General features: G+C 43.6%; 2 protein-coding genes across 4 annotated transcripts in view; both read left to right on the forward strand.

Moving 5' to 3' along the window:
- Positions 1–5,867, forward strand: part of sall2 (spalt-like transcription factor 2) — a 9,333-nt gene extending 3,466 nt beyond the window's left edge. For all 3 annotated transcript variants that reach the window (XM_005740211.1, XM_013912722.1, XM_005740212.1), the window contains 2 exons: positions 327–4,192; positions 4,516–5,867. In XM_005740211.1, the coding sequence (XP_005740268.1) occupies positions 327–4,192; positions 4,516–4,818 (4,169 nt within the window). In that variant the 3' untranslated portion in view covers positions 4,819–5,867. The remainder of the gene's footprint in view (positions 1–326; positions 4,193–4,515) is intronic.
- A 1,607-nt stretch (positions 5,868–7,474) lies between these two features.
- On the forward strand, positions 7,475–18,861 carry mmp14b (matrix metallopeptidase 14b (membrane-inserted)). Its single transcript, XM_005740213.1, has 10 exons — positions 7,475–8,060; positions 14,239–14,387; positions 14,470–14,592; positions 14,689–14,996; positions 15,436–15,597; positions 15,782–15,942; positions 16,065–16,203; positions 16,300–16,450; positions 17,339–17,454; positions 17,566–18,861. Exons 1-10 carry the CDS (start codon positions 7,962–7,964, stop codon positions 18,072–18,074), a joined length of 1,917 nt encoding a protein of 638 aa, XP_005740270.1. The 5' UTR covers positions 7,475–7,961; the 3' UTR covers positions 18,075–18,861.
- The last annotated feature ends 458 nt before the right edge of the window (positions 18,862–19,319 follow it).

Below are 19,319 nucleotides of genomic sequence, written 5' to 3' on the forward strand. Positions count from 1 at the left end.
TAGATGAAAGATTGCCTTAGGATGCGTCTTATTTTATTTTAGGGAAGTGGAGGTCTTGTGTGTGTTTCCCTGGAAACAAGGTGGTCTCCTCTGCGGGTGAGTAGTATATTCTGAGTGCATGTGTGTGTTTGTGTGCAAGCATGTGTGTCTGTGTGCAGACAGCAGTAAAGAAGCAGCACAAAGAGAACAGGAAAAAACATTTAGTTTAGTTGGCTGGAAATTAACCCCTGAGGCTAAAATTCACCTCCTACAGACCATTTGTTTTTTCATACCCTTCACGTGAAGTAGCCACCTAAATTTCTTTTCCTTTTTTTCAATACCTGCAGATGACACCTCGGCACTGAAGTCACACTTCTTTTCATTTATCACGGATTCTACTTTGTGCTCTTTGTCTTCTCCTCAAAGCTCCCAGCTGCCCCATACGCTCTGTTCATCTCTCAAGGGCTCTCAGATCGCCTCTCAACTTACTGAGGGTCAATCCCTACCTTGTTCACCGATAAAGCCCCACCAGCAGCCTCTCAAAGACCTACAGCCCTCCCTTTCATCAGACTTCCCTTACTCCCCTCTCACATCCCACATACAATTCTCACCTGGCTTCAAGTTGTTTGCCAGCAATTCCGCAGCTTTCGTAAGTGCTGTTACCTACCCTCCCAGAAGCTCACAAATGGCCTCTCCCAAGCTGGGACTATCAGCCACCACCACAACCTCTTCTTCCTCCTCCTCATCCTCTGCTTCTCTATGTCCTCCACCACACCCTGGAAGCCCCAGTCGTGTGCCCGAAGGCCCTCCGAGTCCTGTTACACCTACCCCAAGCCCTGGAGTGTCATCTGCTTCGGGTGCACCTTCTAGGACCCAGCTGAGCATAGCTTTGATCCTGGAGGAGCTTCGGGTGTTGCAGCAAAGACAAATTCACCAGATGCAGATAACAGAGGAGATCTGTAGACAGGTCCTGCGCCTTGGTGGAGCCTCCTATAGCATAGACACACCTGCCCAACATCTTCTCCCTTCTGTACCTCAGCTCTGCCTGGAAGGCAGTAAAAGGGCATCTAGTCCAATAACCCAGCCAACTGCATCTCAGCCTTCCACCTCTATGGCTCCTCTTCTAGCATGTTTCTCCTCCCTGCTTCCCTCCCAAGCAGTCAACAAGCCCACACAGCAATGCACCTCCTTGTCTCAAATCCTGCAGCCTAACAAGGTGCAGATGGAGGAAACAGGTGGGGCAGCTGGTGCTCATGGTCTCACAAGGGTGAGCTCTCGCTCATCAGCTCCCTTGAATTCTTCCTCTGTTGCCACCACAGTGGCTTCCTCCACCTATCCGCTAGCACTGTCATTAGCTCTACCCAGTCGGTATCTTCATGAGAAGTCTCCAAATACTACTTCAGTGAGCGGGCACAGTGGTCTCTCCTTCCTTAACACACCCCTCCCCACATCAGTACCTATAGTCCCAAACTCACAACATGCTCTGCAATCTGCTTCTAACGGAGGAGAATCTTCTTCTGCATCCAGTTCCAACAACACTGTCGGCCGTCTCCAGCATGCCTGTCGCTTTTGTGGAAAAATGTTCAGCAGTGATTCAGCCCTGCAGATACATCTCCGCTCACACACGGGGGAACGACCCTACCAGTGCCCAGTTTGCCTCAGCCGCTTCACTACACGAGGTAACCTCAAAGTTCATTTCCTACGGCACAGAGAACAAAACCCCGAGCTTTCGCTGTCACTTCTGCCACCGTCTTTGTTTGGGATTGCATTAGGGACTACTGCGGGATCGGATATGGGACAAAACATGAGCAGCGGTAGCAGTACTAGTGCCATGAATACGATACAGAAGAAGCGAAAAAATAGGGCTGAGGATGAAACATCTGGAGACAGTTTGGAAATCAGTGGTTCTAGTACTGGGCTACCACTAGGGGCTTCTGGAGGGTCGACCCCATCTTCCCTACCCCTGCCCCCGAGTGTTGATCTAGCGTTGATTTCCCACTCTCTCCTGCAATTTAACAGAGCTGCAGTGGTAGCTGCTGCAGCATCTATCACGACTGGCTCATCCAACTCATCCTCCTCATCGTCTTCCTCCACCTCATCTCTCGCAACCTCCCTTCTCTCAAACCCTTCCTTGTCCTCATCTTCTGCCATCACAGGATTATTCAAGGGTGCCAAGCAGCATCACTTTGATGAAAACACTCCTCCCCATGCCCCAGTGCTTTCCCCTGCTGCCTATTCCCAGCTAGCCCACCTACCTAAGCTTCTTTTCCCAACTGTCTCCACACCTTCTTCTACCCCAGCTGCACACTCATCCCTCTACAACCATCCAGCTTTGGGCTTGCTCCGCACCCCTCTACCTTCTGCTCCAGGCTCCCACCAACATGCTTCTTCAAGCCATTCCCAGCTTTCCTTTCCCTTCTCTTCTTTTCCTAAAGTCACAGGTCCACCCACAACTACCAATGCATCTTCCCTGCCTTCCTCCATAGCCCCCACTCCTACATCGGAAACCTCTAAGCTGCAAAGGCTGGTCGAGAAGCTAGAGAAGGCCCCTCGACCTTCCTCTTCTCCATGGAGTTCTTCCAATACTTCCAATTCTGTGATGGAAATGTTATCTGGCAGTACCACTACCTCTTTAGCAACTTCAGCAAACAGTAGTTTCACAAATGCCAGCAATTCTACCACATATGTCATGGCATCTCCACTGTCTTCTAGCCTTGTTACTACTTCGGTTTCAAACTTCACTCGAGAAATGGTAGCTGCCCTAGGCATGGGTGCCAATGGAGCAAGTGCCATGGCAGGAGGCATGTTACCATCACTGATTACAGATCCAGCTGGTAACCTTACATCCAATCAGTGTGGGGTGTGTCTACGAGTGCTGAGCTGCCCCAGAGCATTGCGGCTGCACCAGGCCACACACCTCGGAGAACGGCCTTTTCCATGTAAGATATGTGGACGATCCTTCTCTACCAAAGGCAGTCTGCGATCCCATATTGCCACCCATCATGCCCGGCCCCCCAATGCACGTGTACAGAACTCTTGCCCACTGTGCCAACGTAAGTTCACTAATGCTCTCGTGCTTCAGCACCACATCCGTATGCACCTTGGTGGACAATTGCCTCCAGATGGCACAGAGGATTCTGCACATGAGATGCCAGCTGAATCTAAAGCCATATCCTTGGTACAATCTCAGTCCCAGTGCACTGACCCAAATGCTACTTCAAGTAATACACCTCCCCTCGCAGGCCATTCAAAGAGCATAGCTCCAACTCAACAAGTTAATACTGCAACAGTTGCCTCTGTCCCTGCCCCTGACAGTATGAAATCAGCTGAGTTCACTCAAAATCCAGGCAAGTCTGCACCCTCCAGCCCAGACCACATTCCCCCCTCTGACCTAAGCCCTGACCCCTTCATGAATCCCACCACACAGACTTCACCACCAGGCAGTGCAGACCCCCCTGTGCTTACTGTCAGTGTCCCTTTGCCTGCATCCCAGCAGACAGATCAAACTTCACCAACTGGCGAAGACAACCAAGTTCCACAAGCCACTGTTGGTTTCAATCTTCCAAAATCTACCCCTTCACCATTTACTTCCAGTGTTACCAAAACCACAGAATCACCTACTGCTACTGAGATGGACTGTGGAGAGGATGAAGTATCTACCTCTTCCGATGCCTTCCTTGGCTCTAAATCAAACGTAGAGGACTTGCAAAGCACACCTGCTCTCGGTGATCCCTTTTCCTACACCTGTCCCAGCACCACCTCTAACCCCAATCTTTGTGATGGTAATACAACAACAACCTTGGAATCAGACCCAGTCTCTCCAAGGCCCCAATCACCAGAGCCCATAAATAAAGATAAAGAGCTCTCATCTCCACCCACAACACCAAAGCAAGACCAAGCAACTGTGCCAGAAGGAGAACCCAAGCTGACGTCAGCTTTGGAGGATACAGACAACACTGGAGCTGAAGTAAGAGGCGAACCCCAGAAAACAGCCACTTTTGTAAGAGAGACACGTCAAAGCTTTCATTTTAGTTCATTTGGGAGGGAAGAACGGGCAGATGGCATAAGTGGATTCGGCTCAAGTTCAATACTGGATGCTTCTGGCCCCATCAACCTTGCTCCAACCCTCCCGTCTCCGATGTCTCGTCCTGAGAAGAAGACCTACTGCTGTGCTGAGTGTGGAAAAGAGTACGCCAGTCGCAGTGGGCTGAAGGTAAGGAACAAGTTCCATCATTTATATCAATAAGATGTGTAGTTATGTTTGCACAATTACTGTGTTGAACAGAGCATTTTGTCCTAGACAAAAGAGTTTTTCATTCCCACTGTCACCAAGTGCTTTACTGTACAATGTAAAGCACACTGAGGTGACTGGTGTTGTGATTTGGCACTAAATAAATTGAATCAAACTGAAATGAATTAAGCTGGACTCTAAAATTACCTCTGCTGTGCAATTTTAGCCTACCCAAATTCTATTAAGATTTGTCTTTACAAGATGATGATTATAAATAAAAATCTTTCAAATCTATTCATTTTTAGGGGCACATGAAGCATCACGGCGTGGTATCCAAAACATCACGTCCATCAGCCCGGAGTCGCCGTTCCTCCACTGACCAACTTCCTTCTTCTACATCTATGACTTCCTCAAACATTCCAGCCACTAGGAGCTCAGCAGGCTTCTGGAACCAGTATCAAGCATTCCTCAACACCAGCGCTGAGCCAACTGATGACCCAACCACTGCAGGCCGAGGAGAAAATGAATCATCAAAATCTCCTGTTTTGTCACAGATGGATCCAAGAGCCCACGAGGAAGCTGGGGAAGAGTCCAGCGAAGGGTCATAACTCGCATAGCCGTAACTGGCTGGTAAATGTTACGGTGTTTTTGATTGTTGTTTACGTCTTGGTGTAACTGTACGGGCATATCATTAGTACTGCTTCCTTAACACATTTCAGGTTGCCTGTCAATGATAGTCAGAATAATATGTTTGTATATTTAAAGTTGTGAGTCAATCAGCTTGGTCCTGTTGTATTAAAAAAGAGACAGCTGTAGTGCAAATAAAAAAAAGTGTGTATTCAAAGTAACAAAATTAGCCCAGTTATAGCTGGATTTGTTAAAAAGTGAAACTACCATTGTCTGTCTGACGTTCTTAACAGAGTAAAATTTGAAATGTTTGATTATTAAAAAAGAGAATGGGTCATAATTCATATTACGTTTAAACATCCCAACAGGCTCAGATAGATAAATCTGATATTACTGGCTTTGAGTCATAGGAAATGAAGCTACAAAAACCAGTTTAAACCATTTTTGGTAGTGTTGTAAACATGTAGACACTTTTGTTCTGTTGTGGCATGTACCAAATCTCATCCATCTGACACCAAAGGAGACTCGAGCCAACCAAAAGAAAATATTTTGGAAAATACTACAGCAAACCCATGTGTGTTTCATATGAAGAGAATTCTTTTGCTGATAGGGATGAGTAAACAAATTATTGGATCTAAAACTACATCTTGCTTTGTAAAAGTCAACAAGGTGAACAATATGAATGTGTTACTGGGGGGAGGGGGGGTGTATATGGAGTCTTTTGTCCCCGTCCTGTGGCTCTTAAAACTACTTGCTCCTGCTGTGATTTCCTTTTCACTACCTTGTCCCGTCAAACCAGAAGCACACCTGCAGTTTTTGTGAGCCCAGTGAGGGCGCGATCCTTTGTGTGACCCTTGCCCTTCAGCTTTGTGAGTATTATGATTGTCGTTTAGTCCAAAAGTACTATCTGTAAAACCCTTTCAGTTGCTAAAGTTACTAAAACTTTAAGTTTGTGTATAGAATCTATAAGAAATCTATGTCTGTTTGTTGTACGCTGTTATTTCAGTATCTCCACATTAAAAACTAATTTGGGAAAAAATATATATTGTTCAGTCTTGTTCTTCCCCCAAAGGGAGGGAGTATGTAGTCGGTTCAGTTTGTCTGTTTGTTAGCACTCTAGCATCCACAGTCTTCAACATGTTATTTTCAGACTTTGTATGATGCTAGAGATCAACAAAATCTCCAGCTGATTTAATTTAGGGGAAAACTGGGTCAAAGTCAACTTCACATTAAATGTTGAAAATCAGTAAAAACTCTATAAAACACAACTTTTTTATGGATCATCTTCAAACTTCACAACAATATACTAGGCCATGGGGGACATGAGAACCTAGGTTGGCTAAGCATTTGACCTTCACCTTCATTTCTAGCACCCAAGGTCAAAGTTAACCTTGAAAATAAATTTCAAGAATCCATATTGAGTAATATACGATATGAAAGAGCATGGATAGAGCTGTACAACACACTTTATATTTCTGCAATTCCTACAACATCACAGTGACGCCATAATGTTTCATGCACTATATCATAAAATTTCAGGTCTTTACAGCTTTTAGAAGCCAAAGATTTCAGCCAGTTCTGCGTCAGTCATGAGGAAAAAGATAACAAAATACACCATTTTAGTATGTAATGCTTCATGGTGATAGGTCAAAGGAAACACTTCAGTTTCCATAGGATCATTTCCAAACTTTAAAGCAATATATTAACTACAAGCACTTTCTTTGTTTGAGCTCTTTAAAACAGCACAATGTTACACGTTTTACAATGACACAAAATGATTTATATGCGATTTATATTAAAAATACTGACATCAGCACAAATGATCTGTGAAACAATACAGATGGCATTATTGGGGATTTCCATATTACCAGTGCTGACATCAGCCTAAAACATCAACGTTTTAGTAAAGCCCTTAATCCGTCTGAGTGCTCCTGTTTAATTATTGTATCTTATATGAACGCCAAGAAAAAACAGAGGAATTTAACACATGCACACTAAACAAGACTGCAGTTATGAAAGGAAACAAATGCAACACTCACAGAGAACAAAGAAAAAGAAATGAGAAAAGCATGCAAGACAAAAGGCACACATTTGGATGTGTACAAGTAGCGCACTGGAGGGCGCAATTCCCCCCCTTTTTTAGCACAGTTTGCTGCTTCGTGTAGCTAAATTATTATATGATGTTTACAGTGCATTTGAGCACTTTTTGAACACCCTTTATAAAAATCTGCGAAAATTAATTAATATGTTAAAGATCAGAAGACTTAAAAAGCAGCAACATAATAGTCTACCATCTTAGGCTTGAAACGAGGTTTTAGGGAAAAGGCTGGTTTTGGCTGAAGAGATGGCAGATGGCAGATAAAGATGATCGGTTATTATCACATATATGGAAGCGAATTAGATGACTGTACTGACAGATCACACTAAAATAACTAAAATCTTGAATACATTCCCAGATAAACTTTTGCATTTTGTCCTTATTTGGAACAGATTGAGCTGCTCGCTTCTGCAAACAACAAGGTTCCTACAGTTTAGGGCGCATTAACGCTTTAGTCCCAGTGAGGAGCCGTGCCAAGTCCGATGGGTCATCCGGTTGATTCTGAAGGGGCGGGCTTATTTCGGAGGGGGGTGGTTCACGTCGCTTTACTTTCCAACTAAAGTAGGCTATCAACTACCACGTCTGCAGAGGAGAGAGGGGGTCAAAATAAACCGACAAGAAAGATAGGACAGGAGGAGTAAGGACGGTTCCATCAAAGTCGGCTGCAACATCGGGAGCAGACCGCAAGCTGAATTTGGACATAAAGTACGCACCGCTTGCGGCTCCAGAGCCCCTTTACACAGTTCTCGTTTCAAGTAACGTCCGATTGTAATCTTGCCAATTCACCAAAACACGAGAAGAATGTACATGTTGGAGACACACGTCTAATAGTTTAAATCGTCCTGGCAACCACAGGGAAACAGTTTTTGTGTGTTTTGCGCGAAGTCCAAAGTTTTGCGCATGGGATGCTTCCCTCCCCCACACAGATAATGTTCTGACAAAAGAGAGAGAGAGAGAGAGAGAGAGAATCGAGCAACCTTCCCGAGGACAGCTTCTTCGTTTGTTAAGTTTTTTGAGAATTGACTGATGGCACCTAAGCTGAAATCGGTAGCCCGGCTGCTGCTGCTGGCGGTGGTGTGGGAGTTGAGCGCGCAGGGAGCGACGGAGCGACAATTCAATCCAGAGGTGAGGAAAACATGCAGAATGCAGGACTAAAACCACATAAAGTTTTAAATGCGCATTAAACGATTAAAGTTGGATAAATATAAACTGGATTAAAACTGGATGAATACTCCATAAAGACATAGATATTGTACACTTGGAACATGTATATCGCCAATAAATGCACTCAGTTAAAACAGTTAATAATGTTAGACAGTTGTGACTTATAATTAAAGTTAAGGAGATCTTTTACTATCTATGAGTTAATAATACATAGCAATTATTTTTGTTTATATTCATCTTTCAAATTTGTGTGGAGCTTGTTTTTTTTTATGATTCCTATGCAGAATTTTTTTAGAACTTTGCATCCTGATAATAATTTCTGCAGCTGACTGTTGTTGGCACAGGGATATGGGAAATGGGCTCTGACCCTGGGTTAGAGGAAGCAGCCCTTAATGATGATAACGCTCGTGAAAACACAGAAATGCTGAGAGGGCAAAAGCAGCGGAGCCAGAGCAAAAGAAATGCATTCAATTGTATTGTGGTCGCTGCAGAGACTGAGGCAATTTTTGTGGGAACGGACTGAGGGATGGGGAGATGTAATTGTTGACATCTGTCCTGAGTTATGTCTGAGTACAGCACCAAAGGGGGGGTTACAGAAAGAAAGAGGTTCTGCAGCATCTCACCCTTTCTCATCTGTGGAAAAATACAACAGACTGAGCACTAAAAGTTTTCCAATATCTTCCAATAACAGCGCTGGCTACTATCAAGGCAGATACAGCTGAGATTTTTTCCCCTGCTGTTCACATCTGTTCCTTTCTCATCTTCTTCTGTATTGTTCTGATCTCATTTGTCTGTTTAGGTCTGTTCTTCTTGCAGAATCAGCAGCTCTCAAATCCCATAACCAGAGCAAAGTTAGGAACTTCTGTGTTAATGTTCCAGGAAGTGACTTTGTGATGATACTCCTACACACCTGCTTCCTTCAGTGCCATTAGAAAAAATAGGGCAAGGTCTTGCTCACACAGGACATCAAAGAATTCATATTTTGTTACATACAGTGGTGCCTGGAGTATCCTGCCTGTGACCAATGCAGTTATAGCTCAGCTTTATGCCAGTGGAAGAAAATGGAGCAAAGTTACTCAATTGACCTACATTTAGACCAGAGACTGCAAAGCGCCATCTGCTAAAAATGTAAACAATGTGTCGCCTACATAATTCATAATTTCGCTTTCACTCCACACACGCACGCTGTGCAGCAGTAAATCTAAGTGATTAATTTTTTCTTATTCTGGGAAAGATTTGATTACATTTTGTCAAGATGGGCTTGTGGTTAAGTCAACTCCTTTTAGGCAAGCAGATTTCAAGGAATTTTTTCATATCAGCACATTTTAACAGCCAATACTCTACGGTGCAGAATTTTCTCATAAAAAAGTGCATTAGCTACCGGTGTGAACCACAAGTACGATAAAGGCCAGATATAAAGTGGATATTTGACCTGATAATTTCAAAATACTAGTATGAAGGTTGATTTCCTATTGTTACTTTGCACGACTGCAAGTTTAAAATAATTCACATTCTCAATCTTATTTGTCACCCAGTTCATCTGCTTGCTGAAAAAACGTCACTTTTAGCTCCAAGGACTCTGTTCTGTTCAGTCAGCTTTCTTCTGATTGACTAACTTTCTCAGGCAGAGCTGTGTATCTGAAATGCCCATATTAGGGATATCCCCTGGCAATTACATCATAAAGAACCATGAGGAGAAAACAGATTTGAAACCCAGTATTTACAGCAGTCTGAGCTTTTGCTCAACTGGGATTACCTGTGTAAACACTGACCTCATCATTTGAAACTTTGGCCTTGTTAAATATGAGTATGCACTGCTATAACAGGATAAAATAAATAAATAAGGAAGAGCATAATAAGCCTCTTTAATTAAAGCGAGTAATGCTGCAGATCATCTGAGCTTTGGTGAAGAACTTCAATTAATTAGATGAACATGTCTTGCCTATTTTATTTCTTTGGAAAATAATAAGTCATGCAAACCCCCCCCAAAAAACCCTTTTCTGTCATCACATTCATCACAAATAGCATCAGTCGACAGTGTGCAATCAAATAAGGAAGTTAATGAGGATGATAAACATGTGAAATGTCTGCACCGCAGGAAGCGGGACTTTCCATCGCTAGTTAAGTTATGGTCAAAAAGTGCTTTTTTTTCTTTTCTTTTCTTTTTTTAACATAAGACCAAACTCTCCATACAGTTGAGGAAATCTGACCTCATATGCTGCCTCCACAAACCCACAAGTCAGCGGGATTTTTTTAATTAATTTTTTTATTAACAATAAATAAAATTAGATCAGTGGTTACGTGTTGGTCAGTGGGTCTGTTTTGTGATATAGAGGTTGTGTGGACACAATTCATTTCCTGTGGCGTGTGGTAGAGACAGGAAGTGGGCAGCTTGGTGTGTCAGCAACCACCTGCCTATCACACACACACATCTTTTTTTTCCCCCCTGTGCTCGAATCTGCAGAAATGGCTGCAAGCCGAGGTCATTCAGTACAAAGAATGACTTCAGCTCGTAGCTAATTGTCATGAAATGAGATGATGAAAGCGAGGCAAGGAGGACACTGAGGAGCCTGTCGCAGACCAGAAAGGGGGCTATTGTGGAGATGGGAGTGATGCAATCTTTTTTGGAAAAGACGGAAAATGAAGCAACTGTCCAACTGTACGAGACAGGATAAAGATCATAGTTGTCATGCACACATCCTGTGTGAGTGTACTGGATGTCACACTCCCTCTGTTCCCAAAGAGAACAATTACACAGGTAACTTGATACTAGTCCCATGCTGGACTAGTCTTGTTAGTCGTTTAGAGGAAGCAGGAGAGCATCGTTTCCAGGAAGCCATTGTTTTAATAATCAGCAGTGGGTGGTCTTTCCTTGGGGAAAGGTGTTAACTGAAAATAAGGTAATGTTCAAAGTCATCATGTCATTTCCTGTAACTAAAACAAAGAGGCCAAATTTTTTTTAGGATAAAATTCTTCCTTTTTCCTGGGATTGACTGACTCCTCAAATGACACTGGCAGAGATGAATTTTTCCACTCTTGTGTCATTGGCTCTTTCTGGTGTTGGCTAGAGAGAGGTTGTTTAATAGACACCAGCTGGGGGATTACACACAACCAAAGGGGTTTCTGCTTGTGTGTGCTCAGGAGCTGTTGGCCAGAGGGGTCAGAGAGGTTGTAAATGCCCTCCTGAGCCAAGAGCATAGCAGGAAAATGCCTATAAAGTAGAGGGGGAAAAAAAGTTAATAAAGTTACCTACCCACAATAAACTCCCTGAAGTACACACGGGCGCCATAACCTGCTGTTGCACATAAAGTGGGAGTCATAATTTCATACATTTAAGACATGTGACAGAATATCACAGCTTTCTGGATGGAGTGGGTGGATATGTAATGATGAGCTCTCTTGCCCTGTGTGTGCGCTTTATACTGAGCATGCCTCAGTTGGACTCCCATCGCTGTTGACCAGAGTTTCTTTCCATTGGCCTTCAGCAAATGGAACAACTGACTAACTATGCCTTCTTCTTCTCCTCCTCATCCTATGCAAAATGAGCACACTGCCTAGAAACATCCACAGCAAACATTGTCTGCTTCTTGTAGGTCTTCCATTAAACAATAAAGTCAGTCGCTGCACATGAGTGAGCTTTACATCAAAGTGCTGGACTGGCAAGGTTCCTTTGCTCCCTACTCCCTCTGTGCATGGGTAAATATCAAGGGGTGATGACTACATTTAACACAAGTGCTTCCAGGCATCAGTTTAAAGTGTTGCTCATTACTCAAATTGTAGTAAAAATCTAGTAAAATGGACAGCCTAACACTAAGTCAGTTGTCACACCTCCATGTTTTTCCACAAACATGTAAAGGAACAGGAAACATGATATCATTTGAGCTTTGAAATCATTGGTAGTAAATAAGTTGATGTGTGTGTGTGTGGGGGGGGGGGGCAGTTGGAGACCACTGCTTCACATCAAAAGACTGTATTAGTTTAGACTATCCTTTCTTATTCTTCTCTAAATACTCACCACTTCCTCTTCCTGCTGCTGCTTTAGTTGCTCCACTTATTACCGTGGGCAAAAATAGCGTGGTGCGACAGTGAATAAGACTTTGTCAGAGTCACCTGTGGGACCTATGAATGGGGCGTGGGAGCCTTAAAGTTAAAACAAGTGTTCGGTGTCATTCAACAGAAGTCTTTTGACTGAGCCGAGGGCAAAATTGGGCTTTTTGTAGAAAAGAAAACAGGGAATGTGTGAACTGGAAGAATATGGTTTCGAGCTCAAATCAGGCCTTAAAATCTCTTACATTTGTGGCAAATTATCCAAGTTGCTAATGGTTGTAATGGTTGTATTTGACTCTAGTACAAGCAAAACCTTTATTTGTTTATCCCAGCAAACTGCAGCCGTTTCATTATGACCGTTAATTACAACCTCTAAATCCCACTAGCCTTCATCTTTCCTTCCTTGTGCTCCTCTTTTTCCCGCTCATGCAGCCGCGCTGTAACAGTGACTCTTTATGTGTCCACTGGAGCTCCATGGGTGAGTCAAGACGAGAAAGGGCTCATTCAGGAGTAAAGTCTAAACACGTAGACCTCCATGTCTCTCTAGGACAGACAGAGAGGCAGAGATTAGACTTGCAACGTCCTCCAAAGTTGCCATTCAGCTCAGGACCAAACAGTTAAGCTGAATGAACATCAGGAGCATCAATACTGACCTAAAGCCCAGAGTCGGACAACCACGTCAGCACATTCACTTACTGTACATTTTCAGTGGAAAACTCTAAAATAAGCGAGTTGATTTATTTAGCTTTAACTGTGTTTAACATCCATTAGCAGCAGCAGATAGGCATTAACAACAATAATCGAGCAGCTCAGGGTGTGGTTGTTCATGAGTATTTACCCTCAAGTCTGTGGGTTTTCCATAAGAGAGGGATGAGGCAGAGGAGAAGGGGTGGAGTGAAGAGGCGAAGACAGAGACATGAACGTGGGGGGAAGAGTTTGACTTTGAGGTTTGGATGCGACGAGGAAGAAATTCCCAGTTAAATTACTGACTGACTTTACTGCTTGACTGGAGACCTCGACTGAGGTTGCTCAAGGCCTGAGTCTCACCCTGGGACACTCCCTATCTTTTTCTCTTCTGTTTTCCCAATGTCCTTCTCTGCACATACTCTACAGCAACTGCGCCTATAATTCTGAATCCAGTTGAAATAATAGATCCCGCTAAGCTGCAAAGTCACGTCAGGCTCTGCCAAACAAAGACAAAAGTCATTAGCAGCTCCAAACCATAAAACGCTTCCTGAACGTGCCACGACAAGCTCACAAAGTCACTGTACAGGAGAATATCAGAGCGGTCTTGGTTTCCACCACGCTCACAATAGCCTCAGTGTTATTTTTCGTCTCTTGCTTGAGAGGGAAGGAGTTCAGGAGAAGCTGTGTGGGAGAGGTGCGTAGCAGAGCTGTCGGCACCGGTCCAAATGTCAAACCAGCACCGCAGGCAAATGGGTTTCCAGGGGAAAATAAGGTCAAGTTTAGCTGAGAGTCAGGGATTTGGAGCACCAGAGAACTCGGTGACCATCATAATATGCTCTCCAAATGCTTTAAAAAACCGCTTTTATTTATGAATTGTACAAACTCGATGACTTTGGCTAGAACTGATGTAGGTACAGACTAACATGAGTTTTAAACTTTAACTGTGTCCTCATTCAGTGTCTGTGTCGGGGTTTTGGATTAAACCTGAGCCGTCCTTGTCTTAAGCTTTTTTTGGCTCCTCAGGCCAGTTCTACTTTCAGTCCACACATATTGGAGAGTCCAGTGTTGATGGTTGAATAGCTTTTGTGTTTAGTCACGACATGGAGACGTGCCAGTTGCTTGAAAGTGATGTTGCTCCCTCTGGCTACGAGATACAAAAACACAGAAAGAAGTTATTTAAGAGCTTATTCTTGCTGTCGGCGTGGAATGTGTTTTCATCGCAGTCGCAGGAAAACATCCTGTCCTCATATTCCCAGTAACCAATGATCAACATTTTCAGGTGACGTGCGGAGTGTTTTTGTGTCTGTTTTTCATTTTTGTTTCTTTGCTAAAAGTGGAATTTCCTCACTATATTGTGCAAGACTTCTCATCATGTTTTCCTTTTTTATCCTGTTTTCCACTGCAGTCATGGCTACAACAGTATGGGTACCTTCCCCCAGGGGACTTGAGAACCCATGCCCTTCGCTCCCCAAACTCCATCTCCTCCGCCATCGCTGCCATGCAGAGGTTCTACGGCCTCACTGTCAGTGGTACCTTTGACGCAGACACCGTCAAGTGAGTATCACGCAGTGTCGTTTTTTTCAAGCACATTTAAGCGTACGTTGTCATGAGCGCGGTGTGTCTTACTGTCTGGCAGGGCCATGAAGCGACCGCGCTGTGGTGTCCCTGATAAGTTTGGTGCTGAGCTCAAGAGCAACCTGAGGAGGAAGCGGTACGCCATCCAGGGCCTGAAGTGGCCCAAGACAGAGATCACTTTCTCGTAAGTCACAGAGTTATGAAATAAACATGAAGCAGCCTGCAATTATGTCTCTGTAAAAAGGAATTAACTGTCTCGCCTTTTTAACACACTGTTTAGTATACAGAACTACACCCCAAAGGTGGGTGAGTATGAGACCTACGAGGCCATCAGGAAGGCCTTCAAGGTGTGGGAGGGCGTCACCCCGCTTCGCTTCCGGGAAATTCCCTACAGCTACATACGGGACAAAGTGGAGGAGTTTGCTGACATCATGATATTCTTTGCTGAGGGTTTCCACGGTGACAGCAGCCCATTTGATGGCGAGGGGGGATTCCTGGCACACGCCTATTTTCCTGGCATTGGCATCGGTGGAGACACTCACTTTGATTCGGCTGAGCCGTGGACAGTTGGAAACCGGGACCTGTTAGGTAAAGTTTCATGTTGAAACTGAAATTTCAATAGATGACTAATTCCCCAAAACCTGACACAAGAAAAACTTAAATGTTGGGAGGGGATCTCTCTGACTCTGTTTTGCTGTCAAAAGCAAAACCTAAGCCGCGACAGGCCCCAGCTTGTGTTTGTGCACTTCAGGCAGTGAATACCTGTGTGCGAAAATGCAGCAGACACAAACTGCAGCGTCAGCTCCTCGAGTCTAACACATCTTCACATGAGCTGCTGATGATTTTATTTTTAACTACTTGGTGTCTAGTTGTGTGCTTCTGAGTCACTTGAAAACAAGGAAACAGCACTTTTTCCTCATTCTCCTTTAGGACTCTGTCTCAAAATCCTCCCACTTTATGTCTAACACTTTGGCCTAATTTTAAAAAAGTTGTTAAACTGTAATTTTTCTTGTTGATGTTGTTTCAGGGAATGATATTTTCCTCGTTGCTGTGCATGAACTTGGTCACGCCATGGGTCTCGAGCACTCTAACGACCCCTCAGCCATCATGGCTCCGTTCTACCAGTGGATGGACACTGAGAACTTCCAGCTTCCAGATGATGACCGCAGAGGCATACAGCAGCTTTATGGTTTGTACAAATCACAATTAATCATCATCATTCTACACTAGGGAAAAGACTAACCCGAAACATTACATTGTAAATTACAGCATGAGTAACAGCTTCCCAAAGATGGATAAAAACAGATTATTTTGCTGCTTTAAAGTTAAGGCTTTGCCGTTTAAAGAAATGTTCGATGTCCTTACTCACAAAGGGTCAGGCTCAGGTCCACAGCCCCCACCTGTAACACCGCGTTCACCTTACAACCCCCCCGATCCCCCACATTCACCTGACAAGCCTCACTTCGGCCCCAACATCTGCGATGGGCACTTTGACACCATCGCCATCCTCAGGGGAGAAATGTTTGTGTTCAAGGTAAAAAGTTGCTGGAGAAAGTTTGGGCCATTTATAGCAATATCATTTATAGATTGTTATCTTGTTGTCTATGTCATCTTGTAAGTTTCTGAGAATTTTCTTTCTTTTTTTCCCCCTATCAGGATAAGTGGTTTTGGCGGGTGCGTAATAACCACGTGTTGGATGGATACCCAATGCCAATTGGTCACTTTTGGAGGGGCTTGCCCACTCATGTTAATGCTGCATTTGAAAGGGATGATGGGAAGTTTGCTTTCTTTAAAGGTAAGTCTGGCTTTAACATATTGCAAAGAAATTGTTTTACTATTATTATGAAATTAAAAAAACATCTCTCGGGTCCTCGGTTTTATTGCTCTACAGGAGACAGGTACTGGGTGTTCACCGAATCAATTCTTGACTCTGGCTACCCCAGGAGTCTTAAAGAGATGGGCACAGGGCTTCCCAAAGATCGAATAGACGCTGCTCTCTACTACACCCCCACTGGACAGACATATTTCTTCAGAGGAAACAAGTTAGTCATTGTCCGTTTTGTGTGTGTGTGTGTTTATCATATGCAGAAGTTTCAAAAGTAGGTGATTACAAGGAAACTCCCCCTGACATCACCGCCAGTAAAATATATGTTTTGACCATATGAGGTTAAAACATGTAAACTCAAACACTTACCATCCAATCCAAATCTGCCTCTCAGTTAAACAAGAAAGTTCACCTTGAGGGAACTGTTACGGTTGCTGAGCTTTTCCATGGGTATAAAAAGTGGATGACATGTGGCAGTTGAATTGTAGCAGTCGGATTATAAAGTGAATATAGCTACTATAGTTACTATAGTTACTGCACTTTTCCTAAGACCTCAGCTCGCGGTCGTTTTGGTTCTAGAAGAGTTCGTGGTAGTTGAGCGGCAGTGTCTGCAGAGACAACACTGACTGTGGCTGTGCAGTTTTTACATTAGAAAGCAAGTCAAGAAAGTTAGTTAAGGTCTGTAAGGACAGTTCTTAAGTTAAGTCAAGTCACTCTACACAAGTCAACTACAAATGGTCTACACCCGTTTGAAGACTAATGCCTAGCTTCAAGTCCTGTAGGCACAAACAGGTCTATCAACACCAAGTTCTGAACCATTTAAAGCAAAGAAAACTCAAGTTCTGAGTAATCTGTGGCAGGTTCAATTTAATTGAACTAGTTTAAAGCTATCCAAAACTAAACCCAAGTCTATGTCTGTTCTCAACTCCAACCGAGTCGTGTATTTAGTTTGAGACAAGTCCAAGATAAGTGTAATGTCAGGTCTTTTAGAAAAAACCAGAGTCCATCCACAACTGTTTATGTGGGTAAAGAGGAAAGTTTCTAGCTCTGGCCGAATCATCAGTTCACCATATCTCTTTTTTTTCTCCTCTCGTTTCCTGTTTAGCTATTACCGTTTCAATGAAGCGTCCCAGACAGTTGACGATGGCTATCCGAAATCTATTAGCGTGTGGCAGGGCGTTCCTGATAACATCAAGTCAGCCTTCATGAGCAAAGATCAAGGTAAGGGTGGCATGTGTCAGATCATCTAGATTATTCATCACATCTTACTGTGACTGGATAGTTATTGGTACATGTTGTCTTTTACTTACACGTCTTTCTTCCACCCTTCAGCGTACACCTACTTCTACAAAGCCAACAAATACTGGAAGTTCAACAACCAGGTGATGCGAGTGGAGCCTGGATATCCCAAATCAGCCCTTCGTGACTGGATGGGCTGCCCCAATGAAGACCCCAAGACAGATGGAGGAAGAGGCGGAGGTGGACATGACAAGGACAAGGAAAGGGAGAAGGAAAGGGAGAGAGAGAGGGAGCGAGAGAGGGAGAGGGAGAGGGAGAGAGAGAGAGAGAGGGAAGACAGAGACAGAACTAGAGATAGAGAGAGGGACAGAGAGAGGGACAGAGAGAGGGACAGAGAGAGGGAGAAGGTGATTGAGAGGGAGGAGGAAATTGATGTGAAAGTTATTGAGACAGATAGTGACAGCGGGGCAGCGGCGTTTGTTGTGCCGCTGTTTCTGGTAGTGTGTGTGATCGCAACGTTGGCAGCCTTGCTGTTTTTCCGTCGTTACGGTACCCCCCGCCGACTCCTCTACTGCCAACGATCTCTATTGGACAAGGTGTAGTTAGAGATGGAGGGGCAGAAGAGAGGAGAGAAAGAAGGCGAGAGAAGAAGAAGAAAACGCGGTGGAGAACGTTCGACGCAGATAAGGGAGCAGGACAGAAAGAGACGGAACAGGAGAAAGAGCCGAAGGAAAACTGTCAGACTTGCATTTTCAACTCTTCTTACCACTTCCAGATTCCTTTGACTCTATCTCTCAACCACTCAGCTCTTTCCAATTTTCTCCTTTCTGACTCTGCCTCTCTTCTCGCGGTTACTGACGCCAGCTCATTGCTGTTTGTTTTAGCCTTTTTCAATGTCATATTTTTAGTTTTTGTCAGTGGTCAGTGTTTGTGTTCTCGTGAATTTTCCACTTCGAACCTGCGTCTTCATGACATCCATTTCAGCATGTTTCTGTGCGTAAGCAGACGCCGTTGTTTCATCGCTCGGCCAAGTGCCCTTTTTTTTTAATTTGCACACCCTCACTTAAACACAAAATCCTGGAAACTGCGGCGGCACAGTCATCTGTGTTTCTTAATCTTCCAGTAAAGCAACATGTTAGGAGCCAGCAGGAGAAAATAAAAGGGAAACATTAGCTTGCATCCTTATGAAGCATGAGATACACTCCTATCAGAGTAAAGCAGTAAATGCAACAGTGTATTTTCTTTTTTTATATTAATGTCTTTATTGTTATTATTATAAATGATGTTGTCATTACTATTATGACTATTACTATTATTGTTGTTGTCGTCCACCATGTAAAGAATGTTTTTTTTTGTATATTGTCATTAAAAAGTCCTGCTGGACAGTGACATACAGTTTTGAAAGTGGCCTTAATTTTATACATGTGGGAACAGTGAATGGGGAAATGGGGTTATGTATTCTTGAAACTTGATTGTTTTTTTTTATACCTTGAATCCATCTCAAATGAAAATAAATTGAAGACCTGAAAATGACTCCTTTTTGTCATCGTACTTACTTTTGTACAGTTTTTCGAATCATGGTGCTACATTGCTAGTCAGGGGTTAGATTAACAACAATATTAATAATAACATTAGTGACAGTGATAATGATGACCATCTAGCCTTCTCAATCAGAACTGTGTGTGTGTGTGTACTCACTTATAAGCTTTTCGTACAAAAATAAAGTAATTTCAAAAGGCTTCATGTGCTTTGATCTTCACTTAGTCTTTGATCAACTTTGATAAAATCTTTCTCTCGCCTGCCTTGTTCACCTTTACTGATCATATTGGTCGTTGCTGTTTTGCATC

Source organism: Pundamilia nyererei, unplaced genomic scaffold, assembly GCF_000239375.1.
Source record: "Pundamilia nyererei isolate P.nyererei 1_Seehausen unplaced genomic scaffold, PunNye1.0 scaffold00098, whole genome shotgun sequence".
Taxonomy (NCBI): Eukaryota; Metazoa; Chordata; class Actinopteri; order Cichliformes; family Cichlidae; genus Pundamilia; species Pundamilia nyererei.

Bases quoted from the DNA above. Each gene is read 5' to 3' on its own strand.
- mmp14b (XM_005740213.1), top strand. From the start codon at position 7,962: ATGGCACCTAAGCTGAAATCGGTAGCCCGGCTGCTGCTGCTGGCGGTG. The intron at 15,943-16,064 runs GTAAAAAGTTGC...TCCCCCTATCAG, and splicing joins GAGAAATGTTTGTGTTCAAG to GATAAGTGGTTTTGGCGGGT. The intron at 16,451-17,338 runs GTTAGTCATTGT...TTTCCTGTTTAG, and splicing joins TATTTCTTCAGAGGAAACAA to CTATTACCGTTTCAATGAAG.